Raw genomic sequence first — 26572 nt, forward strand, 5'->3', positions numbered from 1 at the left:
GAATACATTACCGTTGAAAGTAAATGTGATGAATAGTGAGAGCAGGTGAGATGCCACTTAGGTGTCTCACAGAAATGAAGACAACAAATAGACAGGTGTGAGCTATGTTGCAACAAAGGAATTCAAGAGTCAAAACTTCCAAAATGGAACACAACTTCAAAAACTTTAAAAATTTATCTTCTGATAGAGCACAGGGAAAACTGTGTTATTCTGAAACTGTTGCGTTCATGTATTGCAGCTGATGTGACAAATTACTTTGTTTTCATCATTTCCTTGGAAGTGATCACATTCACATTCTTACGCGCACCTAAATAGGGCAAGGCAGCATATCTCACTCACTCATCACCTGTATAAGTTAGGTGTGTTGATAAGAGATTCCTATCATATGACCCACTTACTGTCACTAATGTCATGTATGACACACCAGACATGTTTTCTGGTGGAGGATTTAGTTGACTTCTCGCCTTGTCATCAAATGTTTGCAGTTCCCATTCAAAAACCACTTCCTTTTGGCTGCTATAAAGTAATTGTGCAGAATCAACTTTCATTATAGACACAGACCACAGACATTAATTTAAATACAATGAATAGACCACATGGACAGTTCACAGTTTTTTGAAGGGGGAAAAAAAAATTTGGCACGATGGAGCTTTGAACATGGGCTCATCCATTTTGTAGTCAAACATCCGTCACCACTTAACCACGATCCCATGGCTATGCATTGTGTGCTCAATGGTGTATTTCTCGAGCTTGGATCTTTCACTGTTTCTAAAAAATTTATTCCCCCCCCCTGCCCTCCCCCGCCCCCACACACACACACACACACACAGTTCGTGACACCTTCCTCCCGGTTTCATGCTTGATCTGTGTTCAGTTTTTGACATACTGTCCACTGGGCACTCTTACGACTAAATCTGACGGGGGGGGGGGGGGGGGGGGGGGGGGGGCTGCGATGGCAAGTTTCCCTTATGACAAGCAAAAGGGCCTAAAGCACATCACCGTCAATTGTGATATTTTAGCATTTATTCATGCTTTTGAAATCTGTTGATCTTATGGAGAGTCAGGTTTACCCATGCTGAAGGCTCACATTGTATGCATGAAAATTCATAAAAAGCTGAGTCACTGATTTCTCTGATATTCATTTAAATGTGGTATCAACAGTGGTGTGCTTATGGATCTCAGTGTGTCATTTGTATTATAGTCAACGTTAGTCAAGTGACCATGTTGGTAGACATTACTACTTGAGTTTAATCATTTGCACAAACAGCACTTTGTGTTTGGAGTCAGTTGTTTACTATGCAATAGCAACAGGAACTATGTTCAATCTATTTTAAATGCTAACAGAAAAGTAAAGATGTGAAGACAGGTCAAGAGTCATGCTTGGGTAGCTCAGTCATTAGAGCACTTGCCTGCAAAAGGCAAAAGTCTTGAGTTTGAGTCTTGGTCTGGCACACAGCTTTAATCTGCCAGGAAGCTTCATATCAGTGCACACTTCACTGCAGATTGAAAATCTCCTTATGGGAACAGAAAGGTAAATTATCAGGAAAAGTTAGCTGCAAAGGAACTAGAACCTCTGACAACAGATCGTTTGATTGGGAGAATGACGAAGTCAAATAAGCATGAGTACAAGCAGTTAGCACAAGTTGTTGTGTGGGCTCACTGTGAGAATATCTGATCTTAGGCTCAGAAGTAAATTTGCGAACTAATATGTCTGTTAGGGATCTTGTACATTTGTCCGGAAAAAGAGAAAAGCATGAAAACTCCCACTTACAGAAAAATGCAAAATGGAGAGTTGTGAAAGCTTACAAATTATTTTGTTATTGTCCTAAACTATACTTAATTGTGTAGAAAACTTCAAAATCCCACAAAAACAATTCTTTCTTTTGTCAGATAAGTTATGCATCTTATTACTATTACTATTATTATTATTATTATTACTGTTGTTATTATTACTGTCAGTGGCTGTAATTGTATAAACTTGTTGATAAGCATAACTGTTATACAGCAGATGCTATTAATTTCACACACTCAAATTTTTGTGAATCTAGAAATTTGTGAACAGCCAGAATGTATATTCGTGAGCTGCCACTGGATTTTGTCAATGGTTTCCTTTGTGAGGACCTCAATTGGATGGCTGGACTGCATTTCATCTTCTGTTCTCGTCTGATTAATCCAAAAGTAAATGGTTTTTGGTGATAGCACAGAATCCAAGTGAACTTCATCCAATTCTGTTTTGATTTCTAGGCAGTCCAAGCCTTCAAATGAAAATGCTTAGTAACAGCATGAAACTTAGGTTTCTCCATTTTCAGTCACATCGATGCCTTGGCTACTTCACCGAGCGAGGTGGCGCAGTGGTTAGACACTGGACTCGCATTCGGGAGGACGACGGTTCAATCCCGCGTCCGGCCATCCTGATATAGGTTTTCCGTGATTTCCCTAAATCGCTCCAGGCAAATGCCGGGATGGTTCCTTTGAAAGGGCACGGCCGACTTCCTTCCCTAATCCGATGAGACCGATGACCTCGCTGTCTGGTCTCCTTCCCCAAACAACCCAACCCCTTGGCTACTTCAGAAGGCTGTCAACAATAAATTGTATGATCCTTGGAATAATCAGGCTTACTGACCATGAAAGGGAAACTAAAATGGTCCATTCTTTCATTGGAATTTACCAAACTTACCAAACCACTTTCATACTTCTTGTGAATTAAAATAATTATTGCATTGTTTCAGTCTTGGAGAAGTTTCCTCTCATCTTATGAGTTTGTGATCACTTACAATTCAGTACTAGTTTAGGGTAGTCTCATAAAGTACAGTTGTTTTGTTTTTTGATAAATATTGTCAGTTTCATCTTAGTTCTCACTCTTCCCCAAATTCTTTATCCCCCTCCTGCAAGTGTACGTTAACGACAAACATATTATTCTTCTCAGAAAATTCTAATAAGTATGACCTCTTGTCATTCCTACTATTAGATCCATTTTTTGCTAGTAATAATCACCTAGAAAACTGTGGTCATTCTAATGAGTGGCCATGACAGTTTTTCCTTTACGCCATGGGAATATTGGTTCATATAATGATAAAGAGATAAAAACATTTTTTCAGTGGAATGTATAAATGAAGACAAACCAGCCATGAAAGATTTTGTTATTTTTCACCAAAGAAATTGTCACAACAGAAAGATTGTATGTGACACAACTGCAATTTTAAACACAATGAATACCTTATGATTGTATGACCAAAAAGAATTTTACCTGGAAGTTACATGCTGTCTGCGTGAAGCAATCCAAAGAAACTGATCAGAATTATGTCAAAGCCACTCGGGGAAGTTACATCACAATAATCCTCCCACACACACCTGAATATGTTGTCTCAGCCACCATATTCACCAGACATGGTCCCCCCACGACCGTGAAGAGAACCATGAAAGGATGTCGTTTTGCCACTGTTGATGGGATGAAAACAGAACTGCTGAAGGAACTGAACACTGTCACAAAAGTGAGTTCCATAAGTGATTTCCAAGACTGGAGAAAGTGCTAGGACAAGTGTATTGTATGTGAGGGGGATTACTTTGAAGGGGACAAAGTTGATGTTGATGAATAAATATAGATTCTTTTAATAAAAACAAAAATGTTTGTTACTTTTTGATCACAGCTCATTTGTACACCTGCAAGAGGGGAACAAAGAGATGGCCTCTAGTAGTTTACTCGCTCTTTGATATCTGTACTATAAATGCAACCACCTTATTCATCCAACATCATCCAAGATGAAATGAAAAGAAACACAACTAATAGAAACTTTTTCTTCTAAAAACTGGGTCGGACCTACAGAAACTGCAGGTAACAGAAAGAGATAATAATGTAAGGGGGTTATCTAACCAAATAGTTCAGTCAATAGAAAGTATTCTACAAAAGAAAATCAAAGAAATGACAACATGTGCAGATGAGCCTCTCACAGTGTACGGTCAGTGCCATGTTTGTGTAAAATAAGATAAAACGAAGAAGCAGACATATAACAAGCTAAGTAAACCAAAGCAGTAGTGTGGACACTGCCATAATCACAAATGTGACATACATTCAGAAAGAATACTGAAGTGCGTCTCCTGCCTTGAAGTTGATGACTCAGAGTATTTGTGTAATATATCAACACATTTGTATTTTATATTGTAATATGCCAATTTTTTTGATCCAACCTAATATTATAGCAATTAACAACATTTATAAGTTACTGCCATAATTGAAATAAATAATCCTTTTTAAAGGTTGTGATTTTTTGTCAGAAGACTGTTTTAATACCAGTGGTTTCACCGAACACCCCCCCCCCCCCCCCAAGCATCCAAGCAAAAAAAAAAAAAAAAAAAAAAAAAAAAAAGCCTCAGGTGTCCAAGGGTTAAGGGCATGTGTGTAACCCATATGTCTTTAGATGTAAGAGAAATTGAGTTTCATAAGTATGACGATCTTCTTTACAGTACCTCTATAGTTTCCTAGATGCACTGATAACACAACAAACCTCCCCTGAAGAGGCATACAAAAAATTTGATGATATTGCATCAAAACACACAGAACAGCTCAGGAAATTAACAAAGCAAGTGCAGGAGGCCAGACAAAATCTTGATGACGAATTTGTGAAAAGAGCTGTTGCAGAATATGAGGATGCTTTGGACAGGTATAAAATGTGTATTTGTTTCATAATATAAATGAAAATATATGCTTTTTATCTTGACTAAAATATTTAATTTTTTTAGGTACATACCAGTACTTATGGCACAAGCTAAAATTTACTGGGACATGGAAAACTATGCACAAGTTGAGAAAATATTTCGTAAGTCAGTGGAGTTTTGCAGTGAAAATGATACATGGAAACTTAATGTGGCTCATGTATTGTTCATGCAGGAAAATAAGTTCAAAGAAGCTACAGGATTTTATGAACCAATTGTCAAGAAATATTTTGATAATGTAAGTTTTCATTTCCAGACAGTTAATGTATTTAATAAATACTTAAGAACGCCACATGAAAACTGACTGTCATTAATAATGTTTGATCGAGGATTCATTGAGTTTGAAGTAGTAAAATCATTATTCTAAAAAATATTTGTTTCCCACTGTATTGGTGGTGTAAGTAAGCAAGTTCATCAAGTATGACTTACGATGTTAATACTCATATGATCTGATCCAAGCTTCAACATTTCTAAAAACTGTTTGCTTTAACAGTTGCGAGCAATTGTGGCATGTATTGAGCCAACAAATTCCTCACTCAAAAATATCTGTAACATATGTAAGTGTTTCTAGTTTCTGCTATGACATGCAGATCTCCACTCAGCAGTCAGTCACCTCAGTTTCGTGGATTTGTTGGCCATGCCTTCAATTGTGACATCAATTGGATGTCATGGAGATTTGCTGTCTCATGTACTCCTACAAACATGCTTGCTTGGGGCAGAGTCTTCATAATAGTTTTTCAGCTTTTCTTCCATTTTCTAATTCATCTCAGGGGAGATTAATCTTGCTGCAATTAAGAGCTCCTTTAAGCCATATGGACGCAGACTATGACTCATTTATTTTACGATGATTCCTCATCCTGAGAACCAATGGCATAGTACTTTGTCAACACTCAGAGTTCTCTTTACTTGTGATACATACATACTTTCATGTGCAAGGAAAAGTTATAATGAATTATTTAAGAATAAAGGAGATGACTTCGCTGAAAGGCAGAAGTGCTGCATCGTCGACAGGTACACAAACAAAAGGTACGGAGCTTTGCTAGCTTTTGGAAAGAAATTCCTTTCTCAAGCTGTAGAGCAAACATGCACGCACACACACACACACACACACACACACACACACACACACACACACACACACATATATATACATTGTGCTCAGTTGACCGAGCACAATGTAGGGAGAGAGCTGTGTGCATGTGTGTGTGTGTGTGTGTGTGTGTGTGTGTGTGTATACATGTTTCTTTACAGCTTGAGAAAGGAATTTCATTCCAAAAGCTAGCAAAGCTCTGTACCTTTTGTTTGTGTACTCGTCGACAATGCAGCACTTCTGCCTTTCAGTGAGTCATCTCCTTTATTCATAAATAATTCGTTATTCTCAACCCCAACTTTCTGAAATGATCATGTTTTGTATATCACATCAAAAAACGGAAATGCGTACTTAATTTTTTGTTTGTTTGAATGTATATGCTGGCAGTCCTGGTGCACACTAATATTCTCTATCATAATTCTGTAGTACACTACTAGGGGGACCAAAACAAAATGGCACAGGCTATTGATAGAGTATCATGTGGAATTGGTTTCTGAAGGAGAAAAATGCTGCAACAATTGTTGTTGTGTTGGTGGAAGCATTAAGCCAAAATACACCATCATATGACATTATGTTAGCAAGAAACAAGCTGTCACAGGTGCATACTACCAAAATATCCTGTGCAAGTTACAGGATGCTGTCGAGATGAAGTATTGTGAAAGACTATCCACAGAGATATTCTTACTCTGTGATAATGCTACAGCTCATTCTGCACAGAACACAGTCACATATGTTGCTTCTTTGGTTTCTAAAATATTGCACCACCCCTGTATGCTCCTGACTTGGCACCCAGTGACTTCTTCATATTTCTTCAGATGAAGAAACCATTGTATGGTAGTTATATCCAGAAGTATGATGAGCTGATTTATGAAGTGAATTTTTCCTGAACAGCCAAAATATAGATTTCTACAACTAAGATCCTCACCAGTTTATCCATTGTTGGACAAAATGTGTTGCATTAAAGAGTGAATATGTAGGAAAGGAGTACACCATCGCCAAGTTTGATGTTAAAAGGTTAATTTTTTGAAGCAATAATTAAAACTTTATGGTTACCTAACGTATGAGTTTTGACATGTAAAGGACTTAATCATGTATTGTACTAGTGGTGTTGATATTCTTATTTAGTCCATCCCACACCTGTTCTGCTGAAAGTTTCCCTGCAAACTATAAAGCTTTATATTACTCTATTCTTTTCAAGAGTCACTAGATTTCATTAAATAAGTAGTTACTTTGAATATAAAGATTTACATGTGATAACCACTCAGCAAATAACTTGCCTCTTTGTGCCTACAGTTACTTGCTGAAAACCTTGTTTCCGTACTTTGAACTGTTTATGATATATGAGGATATCATATATAGCATTTGATCACAGTCTATATAATTTCCATTGCTTGTGTTGTACTGGCTAGAAAAGTACTGATGTTGTTATAGCAGTACTTCACAAGTAATTAACATCAACTCTTTAGTGTAAACAGTGTCATAAAAAATGCAGCAGAGGGATTGTGTTTCAGTGAAGTGTTTGTCAATGTGAAAATGTGATTTCATCATCCACATGCAACTGTGTGATTACATTTATTGATGTCTGATTGTTGTTTCCATCTGGGATGCTCTGTTTTTCTAATACTAACTTTTCTTTCTTTGTTATTATTTATATAACTTTTGTACAGAATATCCTGGATTTTTTAAAAGTTTGTTACAGTGGAAACAAAGTTTCAGAGCAGCCATGACTGTGAAACAACACAAAACTGCAATCTCTCAAAATTGATAGCATTACAAGTGATGAGAGTACAATGACTGACATTTAAAAATAATAACATTTAGGTTACAGTTTGGATTTTAATGGCTTGAATTGCATCATTAGAATGATGTGCACACAATACAATGTGTGGTGATTCAATGCGCAGTAGCAGAAGTCAGTGATCAAGTGATACTCCAGTGAATAGCATCAGTCTCTTACATCTGTTTATCTGTCTTCAACAAATGTGCAGAACATTTTTTATAATAGGATATTTAACCGTTATAGTAAACATTATGAGTACATAAGGCAAACACAATGTGTATTTTATTGTCATATGACGGCTGCAGTTTTCTGAATAGATATATTTTTCAACAAGGAGAAACAATGTCCCCATATAGAGCATACTCCAGGATTGCTAGCTGCCAGGGGAAAGATCAGCTTGATCATGTGGTGATAAATGGAGACAGAGAGTACCATGCCATTGCCACAAAGTATTCTCTCTCTCTGCACAGAATGCATTATGCACCTGTCATCTTACATTCAGACATCTCTAGCAGCCGTAATTGTGTAATACAATATAAATGTATTTTACTGTTAAAATTTTAGCAATCCTTTTAATTTATATATATATATGCTTATGTTCTTGACAGCTTTATGTGGTACATGTCTCAATATTGATTTTATAAATAACTTCCAGATTCTTAGTATCAGCGCTGTAGTACTTGCAAATTTATGTGTGTCTTATATAATGACATCTCAAAATGAAGAAGCTGAAGAATTAATGAGAAAAATCGAAAAGGAGGAAGAGCAACTATCATTTGAAGACCCTGATAAGAAAATATTTCACCTCTGCATTGTCAACCTTGTCATTGGGTATGGTTCTCTGAGTAACACTAAATAATTTAAAATCTGTAATAGTATTGTTTACAATGCATATTCCTTAAGGTCTTATATTGATGCAAGTGCAAATTATGTGCTAGTACAGGATTTTGTACCTGGGGTACACATATCACATATTATATCACTGTTCCCTCAAATGTAGAGTTTTGGTACCATGTTCTTGATGTCGAAGATGATTTCTGTTTAAACTCACATTATATTTTATTTTCAGTACACTGTATTGTGCAAAAGGCAATTATGAATTTGGAATATCACGTGTAATTAAAAGTCTTGAACCTTATAACAAGAAACTTGGCACTGACACTTGGTAAGATATTGCATTTTTAATTGTACTATAAAATACCTAGTTTAGAATTTACAAATGCAGACAGGCATAATGAGAGAGAATGCTAGATATATTCAGCTATTGGACTTCGTCCTTCATCAGATGTAGAAAAGTCACACACATTCACACAAACAAAATCCACACACATTTTGTTACTGTCATCTCTGGGTGCTAAGGCCTGACTGTATCTGAGTGGGAGCATGCAATGACATGGTGGGGACGTGATTGGGCTGCTAGGTGCAGCATCATGAGGTATGAGGTTGTACTAGTGGGCAGGGGGGAGGTGTACAAAAGAGGTGGAGTCTTTCCCCTGTTATGTTTTTCTCCCCCCCCCCCCCCCCCCCCCCCCGGCCCACACACACACAATTTTTTTTTCTTTCTGCAAATAGCTCCAGTGGTCTTATTTTTATGACATGCACACTACCAAAAATCTTGAATATTAACTCAGGGCTAATCCAATGCAACTTTATTATCCATGACATTCTTTTGGTCAATTAGAACACACAACTGTAATTAGTTTAGCTGAAAACTGTGTTAATTACAAATACCAGTCATACAAACTGTCGTTATCATTGTTCATATGTAAACATATACCTGATGGCTAACTTCCTGAGAAAGTAAATCAGAGGTATATACGAGTAAGTGAAGTGCCTATACAACTAATAACAAAAATATGTTAGCAGGTCTTGCAATCATTTAGTTTCAGAGTAATTTGCATTCTTAATTAAAACATTATTACTGAAGTAGAATCCCATATTTTGTTGGGCTAGACAGCATAATTCAGTATCAATTATTGTTGCACCTAAACGTGCACATACTCTTTCCACTATTCAGTTAGTCAGGAATGTATTAATTGTAACATGTGAAAATCCAGAAAACAATCATTTTAGATGTTGTTCTAATCATTTAATCTTATAAAACAGATCCTGTTGGAAACCAGTTTAGTCTTTCTGTGGAAGGTTATGAAACAAGTAAGATCTGTATCCAGAAATGCACTGCAGACAAGTTAGGACAAGCTACAACTCGTACAATGTACAGAGTTTTATCTAAATTTCACATCTGGGACATTGTTCTGTAATTCGATGTCTATTTTTACTGATGGACTGTGAACTCGCAAGTAATCCCATGAACTGTGTTAATCTTCAATAAAGCATTCTGCAAACTGTGATAATAATATTGGACTGAGAACTGTGTTATTTCCAAAATATACTTACTATGCACAGGCGTTTGTGTTGATTTGGCTACCAACTTGGAAGGACCATGTATATTGGGGAATGTTTTAATGATTTACTTGCCACACTTTAATTACTCTGAATAAGTATTTCTGTGTTAGGTTGCTGCACTCGAACAATCATCATCTTTGTCCATCATCTGAGTGTAGTATATGACAAACTATTTATCTGTGCATGAATTATGATAGATGAGACATAATCTGGCCATAAACCATAGATTATTCAGTATCAAAATGCAATTAAATTATTTTGACTGCAAACATGGTGTTGACCCCATTATTTAAAGTAGCCTACTTTAAAAAACCACTTCTCAGCCAGATTTGATGAAGGCCCAACTACTGGTGGGAAAATCACAGGTAAACAAGGTGATGGTACAGAGGAAAGGGGGAGAAGAGAAATATTGAAGGGGAAAGGATTATGCAGCTGTATTGGTGGGATATGAGGAGTTATATGTTTTCTTACTTGGTTGTAGGTTGAAGTTCCTCAGTGGCACATGCAGAACTGAAGTCTCATAATTTGAAATTCTTTTGTTGGTAGTCATGCAGATCAGTGATGAACACACCACAATCGAGTTGAAATTTTCATGATTCCGCATATTCAAATTGGTCTCTACCACTTAAAAGTTCCTTATGTTTATAACACTTGTAAATTTAGTAAAAAAAAAAAAAAATACTGCTAATTTTTCATCCAAAAGAATCTCATTAAGTCGTCAAGAAAAGCACCTTTACTAGTATATAACTTTACAGTTCACTGAATTCACTCTCACAGCAACAGTAACAGAAACTCAGTATTTGGTGACAGTGCATGTAATTGTCTGCAAAATAACAGTTCATCAAAATAATGGTACACATCATTACCTTCAGTACACACATGTCCTGTTAGTCATGATAGAAAAATTAATAAGATAGTAACCCCATGCAGCCTACAATAAACAAAGTGTGTCACTGATTTTCATTGACACAAATCTCATAAGGTTGTTTAGTTGATCATAATTGTGAGCATGCTTTCATCGAAGTGTTAGTTTGGTGATAGTGGTACACAGACTATCAGTAGATGTTAACTGAGTTGGAGATTGACACAGCCATTGTGTTGAATGTTAACTGTGTACTTTCATGGAGATGTGACTCTTGAGCTCTCAGGGTGTGTACAGAAGATTTTTGGGAGGAAAGCAATACTTATAGACTAGTGTGATCTATAGAATTATAATTTGTGAAACTACAGGCAGGAAATTTAATTGCATAGATGACCTATTGGCTCCAGCAAAGATTTGGTTAAACTGAAAGATAAATAGTTGAAAAATTATAACAACTCTCAGTACAGTTTGATTAACAAGGTGTACGTCTAAATGGTAGATTACCTGTTAATGGATAATAGTTGCCACATTTGGAATTGTGTTGATTTATGCAAATTCTTAATCAAGGGCATAACTGAATAATGAAGTGTTAGCTGGTTCACAAGAAGTTGGGGCAACAAAATTATAAAGTAAAATCCTGGAATCTAACAGGCATAGTTACACAAATGGCAAAAATAATTTTGTATGTGTATGAACTTTAATTGCAATCACCTTTCAAGTTAATTGATTTTGGGAAATTGAAACAGGTTACTGGAAAGAATGAAATGCTGTCTTTCTAATGAGTGGCATGAATACTCTCAAATCTACTGATTAGCTCATACTATTGTAATGATTACAATGGCATGACCATTACATGCCATTGTAATCAGTGACTCTTCATTAACATGGGTTCCAGTTCAAACTAAATATAACAATGTAATCAGTGGATTGAAAACTACCACATGAATAATAAATTAATGGGAAAAATTGTATGTATAGTGTTCTGGCAACTAAAAATATATGTAGCATATACACAGTACATTTAGTCAGACACAGTTGAAACACAAAGGGGAAAAATTAAATATTCAACAGGAGTAGAATAATAGCAGTTGTAGTAGTTCCAGACTGCCATATTTCCACCTGTGTAGTTCTGGAGTGGGAGCAGAGAAAGGGGTAGGCAGGTGGAGGACAAGGGCTAGCGAAAACTGAGGTGAGTGAGGTTCCCAGCTGTGCAATTAAAGCTGTTTTTGGTGAGGAGACTCCAGATAGTAAAGGCTGTGAAATAGTCATTAAAATCAGGCACATTGTTGTGAGCAGCATGTTCCGTAACTGGGTGGTCCAGCAGTCTTGTGGTCACAGATTGTTCGTGGCCATGCATGTGGACAGACAGCTAGTTAGCTGTCATGGCCCCGTAGAAAGCACCACAGTGCTTGCAGCTTAGTTTGAAGATCACATGACTGCTTTCATAGGTAGGCCTGCCTTCAATGGGATAGCAGATGCCTGTGACTGAACTGGAGTAGGTGGTGATGGGAGGCTGTATGGGGCAGGTCTTTAATGTAGGTCTATTGCATGGATATGAAGCAAGGGGTTTAAATAATTTTACATACATTTTATCCTCCATCTCTGTGTGGATCTCAAACCCTACTTGGCAAACTAAAATGTTATGGCATTAATGGTATGTCTCCTGCACTGCTCAAGTCTTTCTTACCTTTGTAACAAAAAGTAGATGGTGTCAATGATTGACAGTCTCACTGGCTTGAAACTAACCTCATAATGGGGGACAATATCTCCTGGGATACCACAAGGATCAGTACTGAGCCCACTCTTGGTCTTCATGTACACACCATAAGTGAACTTCCAACCATAAATGATATTCCAGTGGCTTTAAAAGAAGGGTTAAAATGATGACACAAGCATAGTAATCAAAGGTTCAATTTTTTTAACCTTACCAGATACAGCTAGTGATCCTACGTACTTGCCATGGGCAAAATCGAGAACTTCCAGAAGTCAAGAACTCTATTCTCAAGAAACCAAATGAACTTAATACACATCTGATAACTGAGAACTTCTATGAGAACAGCCAAGAACTGTTCTTTTTCTGACCTCAAGAGCTGGCAACACAAGCTTATTCGCAACATTAAATGAGGGGTCTGGTTTTTGGATGTGCTTTTTGAATACTAGAAATCATTTTTGAGAATACTGATAAATCTCAGATCACTTAAAGGTGCATCCACATGATGCCTCTTTCCTCGTGTGCAATCACTGACCCAAGGGAATGATAGCAAATGCACAAAAATTAGTGGAAAGAATGCATCTGTGCATGTGTTTTCTCATCTCCACAAGTTGCCTCATTGTGTAAGCAGTCTGCTATGCATCACCTTCCTTGCTGGGGAGTCTGCAGTGTGTTTATTGTGATGAAAAGTTGACAGAAAAAGAAAACACAAGGTGACTAACTAGTAAAACAGTATCTAAATATGAGAAGTAAAAGGTGACGGCAACATTTCATTTGCAAATTTCGGGAATGGGTCACACTGAGATTTTAGATTTTCTGCTTGGGGAACTGAAGCAGTAAGGCTGGCAGTAACATTTTGTTAGCAGGCAGTCAGAGATTTATATAACAATCTGAACTATGTATTTCACATTTCAAAACAAAGCATTTCAGTGAATGTTCCTAAAACTGGAAGGTAGTTAAAGGAGGTTCTCAGCCATTCTGTGATGGTTAATTGACTTTCTATATGTCATTCATATTTAATTTTATAAAAAGTTGTTTACACAACTTCAATCAATAGAGACTGTATGTAGATTAACATCCCTCTACTCGTTAAATCTGTACTGTTATAGACTGCAGAGTCCATTAGGACAGAGATTGAGTTTTCCAATTTTTGTAGTTTTTTGCACCACCAATGTCCTTCATTTCAATTTCTACTAGTTTGTTGAGGGGCTCCACCCATCCCATCTTTTCTTTTGTCCAGATGTCAGGTACCTCAATTGTTGTGCTAAAACCACCACAACATGAATATTCATCTAAAGTGTTCATGTGCAGCTTTCATAAATCTGTAGGCTTCTTCTTTGGTTTCCTACTTTGAGACTTATCTTATTCTTTACAGTGATATGATCAAGACTTTTTATCTAATACTAGAGCATCACATACCAAATTATTACTGAGATAACAGAAGCTGCCTTCCATATGACTTCCTTTGTCAATGACTATCTATAAATTTCAGCATCTTTGCAGTCAACAAACATTGTTGCACACAAATCACTTTACACATAACCTCAGCACACTTCACAATGAAACTCACATTGGCCTAAGCTGCCTGTCATGCGCTAAACACTACAGAGATTCCCACTGAACCCAAGAAGTGTTGTGCTTTTGCACATGGCCTTCATTTCCAGGAAATAACACTCACACAGATGTGTATGCATTGTTGTACTGTTGTAAAAGTAAGTGCATGTGCAAAGTTGAACAGAAAAAAAGGCATCATGTGGACGCACACAGTTCTGCATACAGTTGTGGTAGACCTCTAATGAGTGTAGTCAGTGGCCTGCAGTCATCAGAGACATGCATGTGCACTTCCAGGTCACCTTGCATTAACCCCTTCCCACTCATTGTAAGTTGCATCTGCACCAGCACCACCTGCAGGAACTGACAAATCATACCTCTACACTACCTTCTGCTGCTGCTGCCCACTTACAGTCTCAGAATAGGGAACATAACATGTGAAGTGTTACATAGATCAGTACTGGTCTCACTCTACTCTCTAACCTACATGAATGATTGATTGTCCAATGACTTTGAAGAGTGTTTGAAAAAATGTAAAGTGTGGTGACAACACAAGCATACTAATCAAACGTCCAAACTCAAACTTAGCAGACACAGCCCAAATGACAGTTGAAGAGATCTATGAGTGGTTTGCAGCTAACAATATAAGTTTTTATCTCACGAAGATTCATATTATGTGACTGACCTGCTACCACTGTAAGTGGATATTAATGAAACATTCTGTATAAAATTCATTGGTTTAATTGAATAGCAATTTAAAATGGAGCCAATGCATACATAAATTAACCAAGATGCTCACTTCAGCAATTTTTGCTCTTAGAAGTGTCTTTCATTGTGTTGACCTGAAGTCTATAATCTTGGTTCATTTGGATACTTTCAGTCCTTGTCTTATGAAATTATCTTCTGGGGCAGTCTACCTAAATAAATTATCTATTCAGCAAAAGTGAGTAGTGAGAATATTGTGAAAAGCAGAAAAATCATACATCCTCTTTAAGGAACTTGGAATTCTTACATTTACTTCCCAGGACATTTACTGCACAATGGTTTCTGTTGTTGACAATAAAAATCAGTTTCAGCTTAACTGTGATGTACACAGTCACATTGAAAGGCACAAAAATGATTTCCATGTAGACTTTGCCTCCTAGTTCAGGGTTCAGTGTTAGACTTTGTCTGTTTGCCTAGGTGCAAAGGTGTGCAACAAGCTCTAATCTGATGTAAAGCAAGAAATTGGGAACCCAAATACCTGAAAATAAAATTAAAAGTGTGCCTCTCTAGCTACACTTCTACAAATTATGTGAAAAAAATAGAACCAGGGATTGAAAAGTTCTGTTAGTTACATGGCAAGTAGCAGAGTTCATCATAGATCTGCATGACAAGTAGTAATGCTCTGGAAACAAAACTGTGTGTATATAGATGTAGGTAACTATTTAGTCTGTATCAAAAGGAAATTTCTCTTGAGATAAGTAGGAGAGTGTATGTACTTTTATGTGTCAATAGGCAGTACTGATATCTCTCCTAAAGTTAAGTACTGGCCAGCACTGACCCATAGTTTTGTTACTATTTACTTTGATAAATACCAGTGTAGTTAAGTACGAGGGCAGTTCAATAAGTAATGCAACACATTTTTTTTCTGAAACAGGGGTTGTTTTATTCAGCATTGAAATACACCAGGTTATTCCCCAATCTTTTAGCTACACAACACTATTTTTCAACGTAATCTCCATTCAATGCTACGGCCTTACGCCACCTTGAAATGAGGGCCTGTATGCCTGCACGGTACCATTCCACTGGTCGATGTCGGAGCCAACGTCGTACTGCATCAATAACTTCTTCATCATCCACGTAGTGCCTCCCACGGATTGCGTCTTTCATTGGGCCAAACATATGGAAATCCGACGGTGCGAGATCGGGGCTGTAGGGTGCATGAGGAAGAACAGTCCACTGAAGTTTTGTGAGCTCCTCTCGGGTGCGAAGGCTTGTGTGAGGTCTTGCGTTGTCATGAAGAAGGAGAAGTTCGTTCAGATTTTTGTGCCTACGAACACGCTGAAGTCGTTTCTTCAATTTCTGAAGAGTAGCACAATACACTTCAGAGTTGACGGTTTGACCATGGGGAAGGACATCGAACAGAATAACCGCTTCAGCGTCCCAGAAGACTGTAACCATCACTTTACCGGCTGAGGGTATGGCTTTAAACTTTTTCTTGGGAGGGGAGTGGGTGTGGCGCCACTCCATTGATTTCCGTTTTGTTTCAGGTTCGAAGTGATGAACCCATGTAACAATCTTTGACAAGAAATTGTCACCCTCAGCCACATGACGAGCAAGCAATTCCCCACGGATGGTTCTCCTTTGCTCTTTATGGTGTTCGGTTAGACAACGAGGGACCCAGCGGGAACAAACCTTTGAATATCCCAACTGGTGAACAATTGTGACAGCACTACCAACAGAGATGTCAAGTTGAGCACTGAGTTGTTTGATGGTGATCCGTCGATCATCTCGAACGAGTGTGTTCGCACGCTCCGCCATTGCAGGAGTCACAGCTGTGCACGGCCGGCCCGCACGCGGGAGATCAGACAGTCTTGCTTGACCTTGCGGCGATGATGACACACGATTTGCCCAACGACTCGCCGTGGTTTTGTCCACTGCCAGATCACCGTATACATTCTGCAAGCGCCTATGAATATCTGGGATGCCCTGGTTTTCCGCCAAAAGAAACTCGACCACTGCCCATTGTTTGCAACGCACATCCGTTACAGACGCCATTTTAACAGCTCCGTACAGCGCTGCCTCCTGTCGGAAGTCAATGAAACTATACGAGACGAAGCGGGAATGTTTGAAAATATTCCACAAGAAATTTCCGGTTTTTTCAACCAAAATTGGCCGAGAAAAAAAATGTGTTGCATTACTTATTGAACTGCCCTCGTAAATATAAAGCCGTGAGTAAGAGATAAACAGCAGCTATTTAGTATAATTGGGTAAGCAGCAGCTTTTTTCAGATAAGAGCTTTCATTCTAATTTACTGTATTAAATTTAGCTGGGCTAAGTATCAATAGCATTAAGCAGTGTAGTCATATTTTATTGTTTATAGAATACACAGGTTAAGGTACTTGCCTTTTTTAATGTATACTTTATATCAAAAAGATTGGCTGGAAGAGGCAAATAATGAACTGCAGTTAACAACTCAGGTCCAGGTTAGCGCCTCACAGACAGTACAGTTTCCAGATGGAATTCCAACTCAGTTTTACAAAGAGTACTCTATGGCATTGCCCCTTACTTAGCTTGGCTTGCATTTGTCACAAATCTCTCACCCAGCACAAAGTCCCAAGTGACTGGAAAAAAGTGCAGGTGCCTCCTGTATACAAGAAGGGTAAAGGAATGGACCCACAAAATGGTTCACCAATATCTTTCCTATCAGTTTACTGCAGAATTCTTGAACATATTCTGAGTTCAAACATAACAAATTTACTTGAGATCAAAAAGCTCTGTCAACGAATTAGTACACGTGAAACTCAGCTTGCACTTTCCTCACATGATATACTGCAAACTATGGATAAAGGGCAACAGGCAGATTCCATATTTCACATTTCTGGAAAAACCTTGGTGCCCCACTGCAGACTGTTTACAAAGGTACAAGTATAAGGAATAGGTTTGTAGATATGTGAGAGGCTCGAAGACTTCTTAAGTAATAAAACCCAGTGTATTGTCCTCGGTGGTGAGTGTTCATCAGAGACAAGGGTATCATCAGGAGTGTCCAAGGGAAGCTTGTTAGGACTGCTGTTATTTTCTGTATATGTAAATGATCTGGTGGACAGTGTAGGCAGCAATCTGCACTTGTTTGCTAATGATGGTGTGTGGTGTACAGAAAGGTGTCATTGTTGTTTGACTGTAGGAGGATACAAGATAGCTTAGACAAATTTTCTAGGTAGTGTGATGAATGACAGCTAGCTCCAATTGTAGAGAAATGTAAGTTAATGCAGATGAGTAGGAAAAGGAAACCTTTAATGTGTGGAAACAGCATTAGTAATGTCCTGCTTGACATAGTCACATAATTTAATTATTTGGGTGCAACATTACAAAAGTAATGTGAACTGGAAAGAGCATGTGAGGATTGCAGTAGGGAAGGTGAATGATTGACTTCAGTTTATTGGCAGAACTTTGGGAAAGTGTGGTACATCTGTAAAGAAAACCACATATAGGACACTAGGGCAATCTATTCTTGGATACTGCTTGAATGTTGGGATCTTCATGAGTTCAGATGAAAGGAAGACATCCAAGTAATTCAGACTTGGGCTGCTATATTTGTTACTGGTAGGTACAAACATCACCCAAGTATTATGGAGATGCTTTGTGAACTCAAGTGGCAGTCACTGTAGGGAACACAACAGTCTTTTCAAGAAACACTACTGAGAAAATTTAGAGAACCAGCATTTGAAGTCACTGCAGAATGATCCTATTGCTGTCAACATACATTTTGCTTAAGGATCACGAAGTATAAGATACGAGAAATTAGGGCTCATATGGACACATATAGACAATCGTTTTCCCTTGCTCTATTTGTGAGTGGAACAGGAAAGGAAATGACTAGTAGTAGTAGTATGGGGTACTGTCTGCCACACACTGTGTTGCGACTGGCAGTATGTAGATGTAGATCTCCTTCTCACTCAACCATGTATAGAACTGACTCTAGTATCCATCACTTCTTGCACCAGTGAGAGTACCCTGCAGTGTGTGATGTGTGTTCATACAGATCACAGTCCACCTCATGGCACCTATGCTGGTTTTTCTATAATATATGTGGCAAGCTGAAATCTCGCTCATTATGTTAGTATTATGGTCTTTTGAAAGCTAAAATGCACACTCACTGTTATCATATTTTCAATTGGTTTCCACAGGTTTTATGCTAAAAGATGTTTCCTTTCCTTGATTGAAAACTTGGCAAAGCACATGATTGTTGCCAAAGACTCTGTATTCCAGGAGTGCATACAATTTTTGGAACACTGTGAAGGTAATTAAAACTCTTGAATACTTTAAGTCAGCTATTCAACATGTCTTGAAAGTGATCAAGTGTATTTGTAACAAGTTGTTGCCGTGTCTCTTTTTACCTCTGTTAAAAATTGATATTAATATTGTAATTTTTTAGTTAATCCATCTGGGAATAACTACAGGTCTGAAAGTTTGTAGTTTTGGAGCATAATAGTTTCCTTCCATCATCACTTATATGGTAATCTTGGTTTATTACAGTTAGGTAATTGTTTGTTCACTAAGAGGTGAATAGTTCACAATTATTTTAAATAAAAGAATTGGCAGAAGAAAGTGCTAATCCACAAGAATTTTTTTCAGTACTCCATGTTATCTGTTTGGTTAAATTCAAAGACAAGAACATTAACACAATAAAACAAAGCAGTTTATACTACAGACAGCATTTTCTAGTGTTACGCGTGGAACTACTTGCTGCCCTAACAGACAACATGAACAAATCAACCTTTACTAATTTGAGGGTTACAACTTTCTTCTGATGTTCCCTTCAAATCAGTCAAATCAAACTGAAATACAAGTGTCTGGGAGACGAGTGTTCATTATTTGACCTGACAGTATTCCTGAATACATGAGACACGTGGCAGCCATCTTTAGTAAAGACAAGTATTAAGTGCAGGAAGAAATGTGGGAGCTCCATGTTGCCATTCTATGAAATGTCCTGATGGGAATCAGTTCCCATGTTCTTTCTCTGACCATTAGTGTCCCTACCAGAAACATGGAGATGTTCCTTAGAGAATGGCATAGTCCCTTTGTGTGTGTGTGTGTGTGGGGGGGGGGGGGGGGTGCATGTGTGTCTTTGATGTAAGTCTTTAAGGGGATGAGGTAGTTTTGTAATAATATCAGCAGTGGCAACAAATGCATTGAATCCTGTATGGAAAAGCTATTGGAGGGTATCTGGCACTTGTAGAAAGTCTCTGGAATGCTAGAACAAAGAAACTTCCTCACAAAATCCGTAGAAGACTACTTCTTCCAGTCAGGTCTTTGCAGGTGAACTTGTAAGAATAAGAGATTCTCCTTGTTTTGGTCACTGTGGGAATTGAAGGAAGACTTCATGAGGCACAAATAATTCTGCCTGGCGTTCTTGTTGATGAGGAGAAGAAGGAATGATATTGCTAGTAGAGCTACTAGATGTGGAAGGAACTTGATCAGTTCGACACAGGAGAAGATGGAAGAAATGGACCTAGAATTGTAGTAGGAACTTTATTTTCTGAAGCAACTCTCTCATTCTCAGATGACTGAAAAAGCAGGCCTGACATTCAAAGGTGAATGCAGAAAATCTGCTTCACCAAATATTTCATCATTGAAGATCATTATTCCTATATCTTTGAAACCTTTGCTGATATGAGAGTGTGAAAGCAGATGGAAATGCTTCACCCATTATGCTTGTCACTTCACAGATATAAGTGTCTGACTGGCTCGATTTAGTAGCCACCTTTCACAAGCCTTACTGCAATAGGACTTGAAAGGCCCGTAAAGAGCAACATTCAGAGGTCGAAGTTTATGGCTGCAATGTGGCGGTGGTAATGTTAATTGAACTATGCCATTTTCTTTGCAAATGTTATTGCTCTTATTGAAATGTGGCTTCCATGATTGTCAGTGAAAAGAAGTGTTGGGTTTTCTTTGCTTGGTCATTCATGTGCCAATATATCTATGTATGTGTCTCCAGTCATCCATCCTGAAGTGTGATCTGCCCTTCACTTCCAGGTGACCTGTTGTTAAACATGAAATCCTGAAAATGAATGCATGCGAACACAGAAAATGGAGGAACTGCTTTCCCAGGCTCAGTATAATGCCACACAAGGTTACAAGGGTGCCCCTCTCTGCAAAAGTTTTCTCCCACACTTGCTTCTGGCCACATGGAGACACTACCTTTCCAGGTTACTCTACCATTGTGAGGCCAGTCTCATCAAGGTTGTAGATATCTAGTGGACCAAATTTGAATTTTTGGTAAAATTCTTTCAAATTGGTATAAAATTTAGCTAAATTTGACCTGTTGTAATTAGTGCACAGCTCAGACTAGTAGTTTCACATTGTCAAAGAGACAGTATATGTCTCTTCATAAAAGAATGAAACTACACACTCACAGACTTGTTGTCAGTATGGCAGTTCCTTGTTGTTAATGAGTCCCTCATCAGGCCTCTGGCTTGTGGCGTCATGCGAATGTGGTATGGAGGGGCACATTGTCAGCACACCTCTCTTCCAGTCATTTTGCAGACTTCCTAGACTGTGGAGTCACTACTGCTCAGTATGTAGCTCCTCACGTGGCATCATGAGGCTGAGTGCACCCTGTACCAGTCCTCACACCAAGAAAAAATCTGTAGCAATACAGGGAATCTAATCCAGGTCCTCCACATGACAGCCATCTGTGATAACCACTTAGCTACCAGAGGTGAACTCGTCGTTTTTCACTGCAGCGCATTCATATACTAGCTTTGTCATAACTGTGAGAGAGAAACTGTAATTCATGCCACCAATTTAAGTTGGATCACGAAGAAAGTTTTTCTCCTGGTGTAAATACATCTCTGCATGCATTTGATAGCCTAAAGTTCATTTCATGGTCATCAACAGAATTGCTGATGGTACATTTTTGTTTTGTTCAAGGAATTTTAAATTGATTAAATGCTGCATGAATACTTCTTTGATAGCTGGTATTGCTAGTTTCAAATCTTCCTTTTGAACTCTTGGCATCTGAAAGTAAAAATTTATAATTTCACTAAAATAGGTCTAAAATATACAACTTCACATTTCTTACAAAGTATGGTGTAAATATTTTTTAATTGAAAAGATCTTTAAATTACAAAATTAAATAAATGGTGTTGTTTACTGACTACCCCACAATACCTAACTGCCTTGTTGTGACAGCTATGTTTACCACTGACATAAAATTAGCATGACTATATTAACATTAATTACAAATATTAAAACCAATTAGAAATATAAGCAATGGGGTATATTACCTGCAGATCTGTATTTGTAAAAGAAAATAAATGACTTAAAAACTTTTAAATTCTTCTGCTGCTGTTGTCATCATTATGAATAATGCTTTTTTAATGAGACGATGATGATGATGATACTATTCAGTAATACAAACTCACTTTTTTTAAGTGTTCCTAAATTATGAATTGGCATGTGTTTAATATTTTCAGTTTATGGCAGAGATGTTAAAACAGTGATACTGCAGCCACTTGAAGAGCCTCACTTACATCAGGGGAAAAATACAGTGACATATGAAGCTCGACTCCTAAAGGCATTGCTCCTAAGACTACAAATGTATTAGCCAAATTGCGTGTTGGAGGAATATGCCAGTAAGAATTGAAACTTTTTTTATGTGTTGAATTCAGGATGTAGATAACATTACAAGAAAATGTTTAATTTTCTTTGCAGGGAAAGAAGAGTAATATAGCAACAGAAAAGATCATAACATGTTCAGTGGAATTACAAAAAGTCACTCTTTTGTTCTCACAGTAGTTTTTCAGGGATACTTTGTTAATGTATATCACTTGCTTATGTATTATGTTTGAAATTGACAAACGTGAGAAGGAAGATAAGAACTACTGTTCAGGCATGAGAGAAATAGGAAACCCACAGAAAGCAGAAAAATTATGTTTCTCATATTACCACTTTTTCACACTAAAAATGTGTGACACAAAATTTGTTGGAGATCTTATCCTTTTTTCAGCAGTCTTGTAATAGGTACTCCATAATTTGCCTCAAAAGCAACTCTCTTCACACCAGAAATGGAATTTTGGTAGTTATTTTTTCAAACTGGAGAGCACACAGTGGGTCGTGTGCATGTACTATTATTACTGGTGCTGTGGCTTTTAGTCTTATGTAAGTATAAGTATTTATTTAATTACAACTATTAATTGTATTTACATTTAGTTAGATATTACTCTGCAAATACATGTATCCTTAATATCTTTTTGTTTTCCCCTAATTTTAAATAAAAATTCTATTCCATAAATTGGTAGCTCCCCTGTATAGATAATAAATGCTGTTGGATAATAAATGCTGTAGTTATATAATTGGAGTTAAAGGGAGAGGGTCAGTTGAGGGATGCAAGAAGGAACCTATGGATAATGGATTTATCAGTTTATGGGACAATTAAATAGAGAATTATTAATTCCTACTTAGTCGTAGTTTCCATTACTTTTCTCGTTTAAACAATCTGTCTAGTTGTTAAAACATCCATACATTTCTTTCTACCTGCTGTACCCAGTGTAATTCCTGATCACCGGCTTTGTCGAATTTTTTTTCCTGTCATCTGTTTAATATACCTGTTTCTTCCCCAGCTTTGTCACAGTACAGGAATTTAAGAGTATTGGGAAGTTCTACATTGACCTGTACTTTTATGTAAGTGTACTTCTTGGCTTTTCTCCAGCTGTCCCTATTTTAGTAGCTGGTGATTCAATACCACACATTACTCTTTTGTCACAAATATTGGTGGTGCTCATTAGGCTCTTCATATGTTTCCCCTTATGTTGCATGTCCTTTTGTCACATTGTAAAATTATGTTATTTCTTTAATAGTTGCATGCTAGATAAGGCATTTGTGGCCATTTAGTCAGTAGCAAATCAGATTATGTTATTGCAGAGGTACTTTTTCCAACACTGCAATCTTTTTCAACCATTTTCTATCCTGTAATGAAAGCCACGTAACTCTCCAGACCCTGGTTTTACCCCTTTACCTATTTGGAAAAAATGACATGTACACTATGTGATCAAAAGTATCCAGGCACTTGACTGAAAATGACTTGCAAGTTCGTGGTGCCCCCCATCAGTAATGCTGGAATTCAATATGGTGTTGACCCACCCTTAGCCTTGGTGACAGCTTCCTCTCTCGCTGGCATATGTTCAATCAGGTGTTGGAAGGTTTCTTGGAGAATGGCAGCCCATTCTTCATGGAGTGCTGCACTGAGGAGAGGTATTGATGTCCAAAACATCCCAAATTACAAGGGGTGCAAGCCCCTTCCATGAAAAACATTACCACACCATAACACCACAGCCTCCAAATTTTACTGTTGGCACTACACATGCTGGCAGATGATGTTCACTGGGCATTCGCCATTTCACACTATCTAACTATCATAGTACTATTTAACTATCATAGTACTTGCAGTGGATCCTGATGCAGTTTGGGATTCCTCTATGATGGCCTGGGTAGATGTCTGCCTATTACACATTATGACCCTCTTCAACTGTCGGCGGTCTCTGTCAGTCAACAGATGAGGTTGGCCTGTAAGCTTTTGTGCTGTTCACGTCCCTTCATGTTTCCACTGTTGAATTGTCCAATGTTTACACTCCTTACACCAAGCGAGGCATAGTTTGGCATTCGCCAACATGACGTGTGACTTACGAGCAGCCACTTGATCATGAACTCCAAGTTTTCTCACCTCCTGCCTAACTATCATAGTACTTGCAGTGGATCCTGATGCAGTTTGGGATTCCTCTATGATGGCCTGGGTAGATGTCTGCCTATTACACATTATGACCCTCTTCAACTGTCGGCGGTCTCTGTCAGTCAACAGATGAGGTTGGCCTGTAAGCTTTTGTGCTGTTCACGTCCCTTCATGTTTCCACTTCACTGTCACAACGGAAAGAGTGGACCAAGGGATGTTTAGGAGTGTGGAAATCTCGCATACAGACGTATGACACTAGTGACTCCCAATTACCTGACCACATTCGAAATCCACGAGTTCCACGGAGCAACCCATTCTGCTCTCTCACTATGTTTAAAGTCTATTGAGGTCACTGATATGGAGTACCTGGCAGTAGGAGGCAGCACAAAGCAACTAATATGAAACACGTATGTTTTTGGGAGTGTCTGGATACTTTTGATCATATAGTGTATTAGATTCATCATAATTAGGTACTGGAGAGAAGACTAATAGAAAATAAACATTTTCTCATGCTTCCTATGCTGTAAGTAGGTAGAGGGACATGTTTTGGGGAAATTATTTTTTACATTATAAAGAGTAAAAATCAGTTGCTAAAAAAGCAGCAATTATATCCATACAATGTGAACTCAATAATGCAGAGATATTAGGAGCAGAACCATTACTATTCTAATTTCGCTAATTACAGATCTTTTACATTAAGAAGCATACTTCAATATAAAAATTAAAAAATTTTGCTTTATGAATGATGGCGGCATAAATGCATTAGTTAGCTTGAAATTCACAGTATATAAATCATGCTAACAAATACACTGCTCACTTAAAACAATTTAAAAAATTAAATTTAATTAAAAATGCCATGAAGTCAAAAGTCCATTGTACCTATTCACACATACATGAAATATAAGAAAAACTGCAAAAGTGGGTCTCCATAAGTATGTTAGTGGCAGCAGTAAAATAATGACAATCAGTATCTACATTCACATTATTTTTCAAGGTCCACATAAATCATTTTTTCTGCCACAAACTAAGCTGCATCCACTGTACAACTTTCAACATGGGAATGTTAACTAAGACGCCACCTCCCCCTCCCTATCCCAGCCTCCTCCTTGCCCACATCAGACTGCTTCTTCCCTCATGTGTGTTTTCTACTTCACAAGAATGCCTTTTGACCGAAAGCTGAAATGTATACTGGCCTTTTTGTTGTGGCTGTCTGCGACTCAACATTTCCACTATATGGTGAGTAGCAATCTGTCCTTTTCCTAATACTGTCATTAGTAAATAAAAAAATAAAATAAAATGAATGGCCACCAACAAGCAGTAGCCAAGAGACAGCTGGAACACGCATTTGCTGAACATGCTGTCCAACACTAATGTTCTTCACTTCAATAACTATTTCACAGCCTGCATCATCCAGATCCTTTCTACTGACACCAGCTTTTTTCTGCTTCTCTACTTCTCTCTGAATTTGATCCTCTTCACTGCCCCCTCCCCCACTCCCACTGTACCAGCAACCTGTCCCCACAATATCCCTGCGTGCTCCCACAAGCAGCACAACACCCTCCTCCTACCTATCCCAGCCTCCTCCTTGCCCACATCAGACTGCTTCTTCCCTCATGTGTGTTTTCTACTTCATAAGAATGCCTTTTGACCGAAAGCTGAAATGTATACTGGCCTTTTTGTTGTGGCTGTCTGCGACTCAACATTTCCACTATATGGTGAGTAGCAATCTGTCCTTTTCCTAATACTGTCATTAGTAAATAAAAAAATAAAATAAAATGAATGGCCACCAACAAGCAGTAGCCAAGAGACAGCTGGAACACACATTTGCTGAACACGCTGTCCAACACTAATGTTCTTCACTTCAATAACTATTTCACAGCCTGCATCATCCAGATCCTTTCTACTGACACCAGCTTTTTTCTGCTTCTCTACTTCTCTCTGAATTTGATCCTCTTCACTGCCCCCTCCCCCACTCCCACTGTACCAGCAACCTGTCCCCACAATATCCCTGCGTGCTCCCACAAGCAGCA

General features: G+C 38.0%; 1 protein-coding gene across 2 annotated transcripts in view; it reads left to right on the forward strand.

The window, feature by feature from the left end:
* Window positions 1-26572, forward strand: part of LOC124612895 (tetratricopeptide repeat protein 30A) — a 161263-nt gene that overhangs the window by 111519 nt on the left and 23172 nt on the right. The window contains exons 8-14 of one of the 2 annotated variants that reach the window (XR_006979580.1): window positions 4462-4658; window positions 4738-4948; window positions 8236-8411; window positions 8650-8745; window positions 19000-19112; window positions 22291-22449; window positions 22529-22975. Coding sequence is in view for 1 of the 2 variants with exons in the window: in XM_047141356.1 (XP_046997312.1) it covers window positions 4462-4658; window positions 4738-4948; window positions 8236-8411; window positions 8650-8745; window positions 19000-19112; window positions 22291-22421 (924 nt within the window). In the remaining variant the exon portion in view is untranslated. Of the gene's footprint in view, window positions 1-4461; window positions 4659-4737; window positions 4949-8235; window positions 8412-8649; window positions 8746-18999; window positions 19113-22290; window positions 22450-22528; window positions 23274-26572 lie in introns of those variants that run through there. The other variant, XM_047141356.1, reaches the window with a different exon arrangement.

The sequence above is a fragment of the Schistocerca americana genome, chromosome 4, assembly GCF_021461395.2.
Source record: "Schistocerca americana isolate TAMUIC-IGC-003095 chromosome 4, iqSchAmer2.1, whole genome shotgun sequence".
In the NCBI taxonomy this organism is placed as follows: domain Eukaryota; kingdom Metazoa; phylum Arthropoda; class Insecta; order Orthoptera; family Acrididae; genus Schistocerca; species Schistocerca americana.